The 11,067-nt window shown below is 40.1% G+C and overlaps 2 protein-coding genes across 4 annotated transcripts; one reads left to right on the top strand and one right to left on the bottom strand.

The window, feature by feature from the left end:
* Positions 1 to 436: 436 nt before the first annotated feature.
* Positions 437 to 3,650, top strand: LOC116210424 (aldehyde oxidase GLOX1-like). Its single transcript, XM_031544289.1, has 5 exons — positions 437 to 677; positions 1,133 to 1,515; positions 1,659 to 1,819; positions 1,926 to 2,503; positions 2,685 to 3,650. Exons 1-5 carry the CDS (start codon positions 557 to 559, stop codon positions 3,284 to 3,286), a joined length of 1,845 nt encoding a protein of 614 aa, XP_031400149.1. The 5' UTR covers positions 437 to 556; the 3' UTR covers positions 3,287 to 3,650.
* A 4,915-nt stretch (positions 3,651 to 8,565) lies between these two features.
* Positions 8,566 to 10,785, bottom strand: LOC116211863. Of its 3 annotated transcripts, none has more exons than XR_004157768.1 (6): positions 10,310 to 10,785; positions 10,129 to 10,226; positions 9,629 to 9,757; positions 9,361 to 9,504; positions 8,793 to 9,038; positions 8,664 to 8,718 (listed from the first exon to the last, which is right to left on the bottom strand). XR_004157768.1 is itself a non-coding variant. In XM_031546387.1 (5 exons), exons 1-4 carry the CDS (start codon positions 10,399 to 10,401, stop codon positions 9,482 to 9,484), a joined length of 342 nt encoding a protein of 113 aa, XP_031402247.1. In that variant the 5' UTR covers positions 10,402 to 10,785; the 3' UTR covers positions 8,566 to 9,038; positions 9,361 to 9,481. The 3 variants fall into 3 exon arrangements, 1 of the variants encoding a protein (XP_031402247.1); XR_004157769.1 differs by having other exon boundaries at positions 10,024 to 10,226; XM_031546387.1 differs by having other exon boundaries at positions 8,566 to 9,038.
* Between the last annotated feature and the right edge of the window lie 282 nt (positions 10,786 to 11,067).

The raw sequence follows: 11,067 nt of genomic DNA on the forward strand, positions 1-11,067 counted from the left end.
TAGAGTAGAACCGTTTGCTTGTATAAATACTTAACACACTTGCACTATTATTCTTCTCCATAATTGTGCTTATTTGCAAATTTTTTCCTAAAAATTTTAAGGAAAATTTTTTTTCGCTAGATAATCACGTGTCATCAGTCTATTGAGTGAGAATAATTTTCACTTGGAATCAACTTGACTTGAACCACAAGTCTCGTGCAATTCTTTTACACATCACAAGAATCAAACTTCTAGGTGGCAACATGCCCTTATTTTGAGTCCAGAAAAGCATAGATAACAAGAAGCGAAGACCATCACTACAACCGTTCGTTTATTCAAACTTGCCTGATCAACAAATGGTTAACTTATAGTAAACTCCCCTAAATTGAGAAATTAAAGATCCTCGTTGTCTTAAAATAAACAATTAATCTCCTAATCGAAATCAATATGAAGGGCTCAAGCGGGAGAGGAAGCTTTTGTGAAGGTTAAACACCAAAACAAAACAAAAAGAAAAAAAACAACAAAAACCAAAAGAAGGAAAAAAAAAAAAAGGGCAGTTGAAGATTAACGATCTTCAATGGCTGCTCCTTTCCCTCGAGCACTTCTTTTCCTTATACTAGTCCTTGCCCCCGGCTATTCGCATGCCGGCTTCTTCAGCGTTGAAATCGAAGGGTTCAACCCTGAGAAGCTCATCTCCGGTAAGTTCACCACGTACATATATCATTTAACCAAATGCTGATGATCAGATCCTTCATCAAGATAAAAGTGTCCTTTTACATGAATTGTCGGGAAATTATCATGAATCTGCAATCACTACAGTCTATACCTAATGAAGAGGAATTCTGTATTGTGATGACACGTCTTTATCTCATTTTTTTTTCTATCACCGGTATATGTGTGTAATAACAAATACGTGGAGACAAAATTTTTATGTAGTATATACCTTTGACGTGACAAAATATTTCTACTAACTAGTGGTGTACGTCCAATGAAAGCATCGTTTTCGAACTTATGATTGTCGAAGAGTATTGATTCGAGCTCGTATCTCTGCAAAAATTATATATTATGGTGTTACCACATAAAACTAAACTCTCATTAATAAAACCGTAACTAATATGACACGTGTCTCTATGGATAATCTATGACTGTGCAGATGCGAAAAAGTTCTTTGATGCAAACGATGGAGGCTTGAAAGGTGAAGCCGGGAAATACGCGGATGATGTCGACTCGCTGTCTGGAGAAGAAGCTGGGTTTGTTGATGTCGATCCTGCAAATCTACCGAAGGACAAGGATGAGTTTGACACAAAGTATGCCGGCAAATGGGAGTTGGTTTCTCAAAATTCAGGTGTCTCGGCGATGCACATGCAGCTGATGCCCAATAACAAGGCCCTGATCTTCGACTCCACGGTGTTCGGGCCGTCGCTTATCAACTTCCCTAAGGGTGATGTCTGTCCTCTGGACCCTACAAAAAAACCAGATTGCACGGCACACGCTGTGATTTATGATACTGAAAATGCAGCTTTGAGGCCACTCCATGTGAGTATTTAATTGTTTCTCATCTCAAAGATCCCATTTAAGCAATATAGAGAACATTGTTTAAGCATATTTCTATTAAGTAGTTCGATATACTTCGAGTAAACCAATAATACAGGTGAGATAAATTGATGATTTCTTGGCAGATCGTCACGAACCCGTGGTGCTCTTCTGGTAACTTAGCAGCTGACGGCTCAGTGTTGAGCACTGGAGGTTTTGAGGATGGAGCCAAATCCATCAGAACATTAGGCCCATGCGACACTTGCGATTGGCAGGACACGCCTAATGTACTTGGCGATCCTAGATGGTATAGGAACTTGCTTCTTTTTGTTGTTGTTTCCCTTGTTTTGTGTTGTGCAACTTAGATGATTGAGGTATACTGATATGATTTTGGTATATGTTTCGTACTTTAGGTATGCAACTCAGGTAACGTTGGAGGATGGAAGCTTCATCGTGGTAGGCGGCAGGAAAGCCTACAGTTACGAGTTAGTTCCTCCCACCGGGAAACCGAACGGCCAGGCAATCTACTTCCCATTCATCGATGAGACCACGGACCTTGACGAGAACAACCTATATCCCTTTGTCCACCTCCTCCCTGATGGGAACCTCTTCGTCTTTGCCAACAGCCGTTCAATCCTCTTCGACCCTAAGGGCAACAAGGTGATCAAGGAATTCCCCAGGCTGTTGGGCGGGTCCCGCAACTACCCTGCCTCGGGCATGTCCGCCCTCCTTCCCCTTAGATTGGATGATAAGACGAACAGCAAAGATGTCCAGGCTCAGGTGATCATTTGCGGTGGCGCAAGGCCCAAGGCTTTCCGGCTGGCAGAGAAGAACAAAACCTATGTGCCGGCCTTACAGGATTGCGGGCGGCTTGTGGTCTCCGACCCCAACCCTGCCTGGATGAGAGAGAACATGCCATCCCGAAGAGTGATGGGGGACATGTTGATCCTGCCAACCGGAGATCTCCTCATGCTTAACGGGGCCAAGAAAGGTATGCACGGATTTGATAGGGTCATGTCCAAATAGAATTCTTAGAATGGTTGTCTCGCGGTATGCTATGCTACATAAAGTCATATCCATAGCACTCTTAGAGCAGTGAAACGAATTTCCGACTGGCATTCCTCTTGCCTCCTTCCACACCATTGTATTGATTGTTAATGGCATCATGGCAGGTGCTTCTGCATGGGGCAATGCTAAGGAACCAAACTACAAGCCTGTCTTATTCAGGCCCAACAAGGTCGGTAAGGACCGATTCAAGGAGCTAAAGGCGGCCACGATCCCGAGGATGTACCACTCCACCTCCATTGTCCTCCCTGACGGCAAGATCCTAGTTGGAGGCAGCAACACAAACTCAAGGTACTTCTTCAAGGGTGTTGAGTTCCCGACCGAGATGCGGATGGAGAAGTTCTCTCCACCCTACCTCGCTCCAGCGCTCCAGAAGTACCGCCCCCAAATCCTGGTTGATGTGTCTGACAACACGATGACCTACGGTAATGACTTCCACATCAGGTTCTTGGTTGGGTATATCCGCAAGGAGGTCAGGATGCAGGACATCAAGGTCACCATGTACGCACCGCCCTTCACCACCCATGGGTACTCCATGAACCAGAGGCTCATCCAGCTAGGCATCCCCGAGCTCAGTGTAGAGGGTGGAGTCCACCATGCCCTTACCAGGGCACCACCCTCCGGCAGGATCGCTCCCCCTGGGTACTACCTCGTGTTCGTGGTGTACCGCGGTGTCCCGAGCATCGGAACCTGGGTTCGCATCCAGTAATACAATTCATCTCCGAGAAGTTCTGGAGCTTACCCACATTGGGGGAGGGATGGAGACTTCTGATGTCTCATCCAACCGATTAGGGTAGTCAAAACAATTGATTCTTTGGTGGGAGGGGGGAGGATGTCATTCTCTCTATAATTTTATTGAGATCCAAATTCCTTGTATACTCGCACTTTTGCTTTTAATGAACACAACAAAAATTTTGCGTTTTTAATTTTCTTTTTTTATTCAATTAGGGCAGAAGTCAGAATGTATTAGGTTTGGTTCAATGTAATGGAATTAACCATGATGGAATGAGTAGGCAATGGAATTAGTATGTAATAGAATTATGTTTACATATAAGCTTAATTGTTTGGTTGAATGTAATGGTGGATTTGAGAATTATAATTCTGAAATTTGATATAAGTGAATAGAGAGATATGATTAAGATAAAAATATGGAATTACCCTTCCCATACAAAGATCAAAATTCCCATTTCCTACAAATGTAAAAATGTATTAAATATAAAAAAAAACTATTACAAGAGTATAAAATTTCGGCCAAAATATAATAATTTAAAAAAAATTATTAAAAAATATTTTATTAATAAAAAAAGAGGAAGAAGACGGACTATTGTTCTCCTTCCTCTATGGTTCAAGCTTCGGCGAATCAGTGGCCACCCCAAGCCACTCAAGGCTCGAGAAAACCATTGTTGGGCTCCTGCAAGGCTCGCGAACCCAACCATGGTGCTCACAAGCCCTGGACTAGGCGAACCCAGGGCTTGCAACCCACATAGCTAGGTTCGCGGCCCTCATGCAAGCCTAGTCATGGTGCTCCCAAGCCTTGGATGGCTTAGGGCTCGATGAAGGGCTCAACTCGAGATCTATCCTTGGCTGGGTCTGTGCCGGCAAGGTCGAATCTGGTCACTGAGTGGCAAAATCGGGCTTCTGCGGCTCGAGAGGAATTGGGAGAGGTAGGTTGGGTCGCCAAAAGAGGATGCTCGACTATGGTGACAGCGAAGGGTGGCGGCAACCACGACAGGGCAGAGGTGGCGATGGCGGCGAAGGTATGACAGAGGAGGAGGATGCTAAAGGGCTAATTTCATAAATACGATGAATAGATGAGGGTGTATTGGTAATTTGGGTTCTATTGCATATGTGTAATAGCAATTATATAGAGAAGAGAGAATGACATTTACATGTTTATTACACAGTGGACCCCCAATCCATACTTCGAATTTCAATTACGGACACAACCAAATAAAATAATTCGTATTACGTACATAATAGAACCAAAAATATCATTTGAGACGGAATGGAAATGACATAGCTAACTAGACAAAAATGATAGCACTAATATAGGATGCAATTATTTTACGTGAGTAAAAAGTTCCCACTCTAGGCTAATTGCTTCAATAGAAAAATAATGGGAAAAAGACACTCTTAACCTTGCACCTTTGGCATTTTCGCAACTTTAATTATAAATCATTTTTTACCATTTATACTTTGAATTTGCCATTATAATCCTACAGGGGAGTTGGACTGGTTCAAGTGCAACCCTGCAAGGAAGAGCCGCAAAGGGAGGGAGGTGGGGTCGAGGCCACTAGACGACGCCCCCAACCCTTAAATTAGCTTAAGTTGGGATTTCGGCCGATTTGAGGGCTGGGGGCGTTGAACAGAAACCCCGCCCCACCTCTGAGGTCGTCGATGTCCTTAGAGGGTGTCGGTGACCTCTAAGGTGGGGTTCGAGCTGCCATTTGAGCCCCCCAGCCCCTAAATCGTCCAAGATCTTAACTTTGAAATCTCGATTAATTCGGGGGCAGGGGATGTCTTTTGGAAGCCCCAACCCCACCTTCGAGGTTGCCAGCATCCTTGGCCATCCCTTCAGCAACACCTCACCCTAGTCCTTGGGTGCAGCTGTGCAAGGAAGGGCTGCAGAAGGAGGGAGGTGGGTTTGGGGCCTCAAGATGACGCCCCAACCCTCAAATTAGCCTAAGTTGAGATCTCGGTCGATTTGAGGGTTGAGGGCATTGAACAACAACCCCCACCCCACCTTTGAGGTCGTCAATGTCCTTAGAGGGTGCCGGTGACCTCTAAGGTGGGGTTCAGGCTTCCATTTGACGTCCCCAGCCCCCAAAATCGTCCAAGATCTTATCTTTGAAATCTTGATTAATTTGGGAGCTGGGGATGTCGTTTGGTAGCCCCGACCCCACCTTCGAGGTTGCCGATGTCCTTGGCCATCTCCCCAGCAACACCCCACCCCATTCCCGCTCCCCACACACACTCTTTCATTGCCAGCGGCAGTCCTTTCCTTTAAAAGCCTCAAAATTCCCTTTTTTAAAAAAAAAAAAAGAAAAAAAAACTTAATTTTTATTATTTTTCCATAAAAATGAATATTGGAAGTCTCAAAATGAAAAAAGGACACAAGTTTTTCTGTTTCGAAATAAAAATTAGTATAGCTATACCGAATCCCTTTCTCATCACCTCCATTTTTTTTTATTCTTTTTACATTTTCAGTGGATCGCGTCTAATTTAATTTACTAATAGGAACAATCGGTTGAAAACCATTCATTGCCCCGAGATTTGAAGTCATTGGACAAAAGCCGGACCCAACAAAGCCCAATTCAGATCAATGCAGTCTGAAGAGAGGTCCTGTGGCGCTTATACATCATACATTGATGATAATCCTCGATTACCATAGGCATTGTCATCATACCAAACAAATTGTGTAAGACTAATTGTAGTTTAGTATGATCATCCGATAAATTGGGCATGACGTACGAACTTATGCAATGAAACAAGTAAATCCAATTGAAGATACAATTAAATGAACAATAAATCATTTCATTGCTCAATAGAAGGGGGAGTGGACATAAACGTACACTCCCTAGTTACTGCTTGAGCACTCCAATAGAAGGGAGAACAATCCGTACATAGACGAAAGAGATCTGCGCGTCAATCCTACCAGGATGAACTTCCCAATTAATTATCTATAAAAGGGTACCACTCGTACCTCATTTTACAGTCATTTCGTACCACTTCGGCACCGATGCGCATAGGACATACGTTTAGCACTTGGTCCCTGGCGGACATGACGCAAGTGACACAGTCAGAGTAGAATAGACCCTGATAACAAGCAGCATGCCCGTACACCACCGAGCTTGGATAGGGCGAGCTGGTATAGTAGTTGTAGCCTTGGTGATTTGGAGTTACAGTGACCATATCGTTGAGAACATAGGCCAGGCTATATGCAAACGGGTCACCCGACGCGTACAACTTGGTGTTACACCTCATGGAGATCATGCTTGTGCTTGGCCCGGCTTTCGCAGTATCAATTCCGCAGGTAGAGATTAGTAGTACCACGGGCAAGGGCAAACACTTTTAGGTTAGCCATTAATCACTATGTAACTGTTCGCTGTTTTCGCTCTCACACTAATTTTTCTAATTTTGTGTTTTATTTATAGAGCTGGTAGCTTAGTCCTTATTGGTATCTCCGGAAGCAATATTGGATGAAAAATTACATTATAAAATTCTCAATTACCTGCCTGCTGCCTTTCACTTTGTTGATGGTCGAGGTTCTCCTGATTGTTTCTTTCTTAAGTTGTCTATATATATATGTGTGTGCTCGCGCGCATGAAATAATAAAATTAATTATATTTGCATTTGATTTGTTGTCATTGTCTGTATCGTTAAATTTTTTTGTACAAGACTAATTTCTCCTATGAATCGTCCAAACGCTTTTACAATCCATGCTAAAAATCAAAAGATTGCCGGGCAAGGTCAAACAATCTAAAACAATGGAAAATAGAAGATATTTAAACACAAGTTTTTTGTTTTTGTGGATAACCATATTCAAACGCTAGTTATGCGTGACTAAAAACAAATACATTTCATAATCGAATTTACATATAATAATATGAGAATAGGAAGAGAGATGATGGGGGATCAACAAAAATAAAAAAAGCAAGTAAAACTGTAAAATTGACAAAAAAAAAAAAGAAAAAGAAAAAGGAATGCAGTGTCGACTAGATAGATATGCATATATGATATTTCATCATATATAGCTCTTAAAGTAACTTATCAAAAAAAAATCACTAGGATTCACACCAGAAAAAAAAATCATAGATGTTAAAGTTAGATTCTTAAGGAAGATCATTCAGAGAAGAATGAGCAATGCCCAAACAAAGTCATATTGCAAGTTATCTGTAAAATTGAAAAAGGATATGCTATGCCAACTGCACACCTATAAGTGTGTTAAATTTAAACATAAATATTGTAAAATAAAACATAAAACATATAGTTATTTGCTTATCTTAAATATTATCAAAACAAAAGATTACCTTTATATATTGTAACATAAATGTCGCAAAATAAAATTTATTTCTTTTAATATAATAAAAAATAGTTATTTATTTACTGTAAAATAAAGTCATTAGACATTATGTCAAAGTTCAGAAAAATAAAATAGGATAATTTTTAGAAAAAAGATGCACATACTCGAAGAAGAAGATGGGGGAGGGGACAAACAAGGTCCCTGGTGCTAGCCACCACCACCACAGACGAGGTTTCTGGCGCAATCAAAGGCTTTTGAACTAACTTAACATGCAGTTCGGACCATATAATATTGTGAAAAAGACAAACAACATACGCGATATAACAACTTGTACATAATCATTAAAGATAGGTTCTTTTTGTTTGGGAACATATTTTGAGTTTTTGAGGGTTAAACCCTCCAAAAAAAAAGCCCAAAAACAAGAAAAGAATTGGTGGAGATCTCCCACTTCCCTTTCCCTCTCCTCCAAATCCAACTCGGGTCTAATATAGGCCTTTTTTTTTTCAAAAAGGAAAAGAAAGTTTAATATTTAAAATAGCATGATCTATGATATAGGAATTAATCTCATATTATTGAAAGTCCCACAAATTTAGTTACTTTGCAAGAGAAAACGAAATAAAACTATTGCAGTAATCTTATTAATGGAATTTGATAAAACACGTGTGTAGAGTGGGCATTATTATAGTTTTATTTATTACAAAATTGTTTTTAGAAGTATTGTAAAATTAGTATTTTATTATTGTAAAATAGATATTGTTTAATAAAAAGAAATAACTCTTCATTTATTGTGAAAATAAATAATTTAAAATAAATAAGAATTTTTATTATAATAAAGATTTTAAAATTATTATTTTTAAACAATACTTATCTTTTTGTAATTTTATAATTTGAAAATAAAATTGAAATATAAAGTTGAAAAACAATTTTAATTTTTTTTAAAAAAAAATGGAGCAGCAGACTGCTCGAAGAAGGAGGAGGAGAAGATCAGGGGTGGGGGGTGGCTGCCTCCGGCGCCGGCCAAGGAGGTAGTCAGAAAGGCAATGTTGGTCCCACACGATCGGTATGGAGATAGAATTTTCTCCCTAGTTGAACTCAAAAGTACATCATTATCCTCCTCTCTGACAAATTAAACAGAAAAAAACTAAGTTAATTCCTAAAATAATCAATTTCCAAAAGGAATATTCAGCTTTACCTGAGAGTACCGTGAGAAGAAAAGATATGCTGCCTTGTCACAGACTGTGAAGTGTAGACAGAGAAAATAACTGATTTTATGAGAGCAGCCCGCAATATATAGTAAACACAACTGGAGGGAAGGGAGTTTGCTGCACGACTGCAGAAAATGAAAATAGTACATCGATCCCGTGATTGTGAATGGCGCAAACGCATCTCCGCACTGCTATCTTCACGGAATCCCCAGAAGAATTGGTATCGTTGAGACCTGAATACCCATAATTGAAAAGAATATCAAAAGTTTACTCCGGGGACTCCGGTTTGGGTGTGTATGTCCAGAAGAGAACACGAATATGATCTTAATTGCGCAAAGGAGTTTAGTTTTATTACAAATTGATTGGTGTACACAGTATACCGATGCTACGCATTCCTACAAGCTTAAGCTTTTCCGAAAAATAGATCTAGTAACCTCTATAACATTTTATTCAATTTATTCCTAATTCTATTGAGATGATGCGAATTTGTACAGGCTATAGCATAAGGAAGGCACTCTCCTGAAAATGAGATGAGATTCGGTGTTCGGTGTTTACCTAGCAGTCGAAAATTTCTGCAGCAACTGAGTCCTCACAGTCCAAAAATTTGGAAATTAGGTGAAGACTAAGGATGCAGAAGTGCGAAATGTGACAGGCACAAGACAATCAAGGATCGGCATTACCCTCTTGCTGATTCTGTGGCTTAATAGGTACACCAAGAAGAATATCACTGTTATGGAAACCAAAATAGCAACAACAAGCAGAAAAGTACAACAGCTTTTGTTATGAAACATCAAAGTACTGGACAATCTCCTAATAAACTTACTGTAGGCTGCATGGAGGAACCCGGGTTTGGTTGCCAAGAGATATATTAAACAGAGGACTGTGGCACGATAAATTTTCCGGCATAGCCATGCTACTGTGTAGCAACAAGTATGACTTTCATCTCCTCGTTCTGAAATGAGGCCAACACCAAAAAGGAGACCCAAGTGAGCAAGTACATGGAAAGTAGAGGTTGATCGACATAAAAATTGACCATTTTACAAATTTGACCTTGACGAGGTGATTTATTTCAAAAGCTTTGTTTTCATTTCCAAAATCGAAAGCCATATACAGAAACGGAAGGGGCAAGTACAAGAGATCATTAACACTAATAATACTGTTCAATCTCTACATTGGGTCAAAACAGGTTTTCGTGTACCAGCAGAAAAAGCTCATTACTCGATTCCTTTCTTTTGGAGAGCAACAAGCAGAATCTGTTATTTCTTCACTCTGCCTTGGTCCAACAGACAAGCAATGGAAAACAAAGCTGTTCACTAGATTTACCCATGGCAACAAGACTTCCCAGACAGCATTGTGCTGGAAGATACAAGCCCGGGATACTATAATAGCACAGGCCCGATAGTTTCCCAAACTTCCATGTTCTGCAGACAATTATGAAGTCTCAGTAAAAGTTAAAGAAAATGTTATTAAGAGTAAGACCCCAAATAAGAAGCTTACGTCGTACCTTGCACAATCTTCTATTCTGAACAGAGAATGCCAAATTGAAGACATATGTGCCAGCTGCCCAGAAGAGGATGAATACGAGAGGCAGGCCATTTAACCGATGCCAGTGAAACATGGAAGGGAAAGCATAGATTATGTAGCCAACATATGCAAGGAGCCCAAACGAACATAAACTTGCAAAGTGTCGTTGCATTCGTAGATAAATGGGCTAACAAGTATTTTATCATTACTGGGTCATCAATGAAGTGCACATAATTTATGGGAACGTACTGGAAAGCCGTAAGTGAAAAAGTTGATGCTAAAAGACTGAAAAAACTCCCTCCATGATAGGATGCTACTCTGGCTCGAGTCAGATCTGCAATTCCACAGAGCAACGAGAAAGGGAAAGACAATGACCTTTGAGACAACAGCAATCAGCAGCTGCAATTTGCAGATCCGGATAAAGTAAAAGATGTAGTCAGACTGTGTTAGGGTAAAGCTTTTCATGGTCCCTTACAAATGCACATATCCTGGTTTTGAGAAATTATAAAAGGATAAGGAGGAATATACTTTGAGAAATTATGGATTTCAAAATTCTTGACACCTTGTTTGGAATTAGAGTTGAGCTTTAACTCAACTTTATTCTAACTTTATATGTATATTTAATTGGGTTGTAATGATTGTGTTGTTGAATTATGAGAAAAAGTGTGAAAAAATAATAAATAGTTAAGAGAAAGTAATGACCGTGTTATTGAATTGTGAAAAATGTAATGAATAGTT

This window comes from Punica granatum, chromosome 6, assembly GCF_007655135.1.
Source record: "Punica granatum isolate Tunisia-2019 chromosome 6, ASM765513v2, whole genome shotgun sequence".
NCBI lineage: Eukaryota > Viridiplantae > Streptophyta > Magnoliopsida > Myrtales > Lythraceae > Punica > Punica granatum.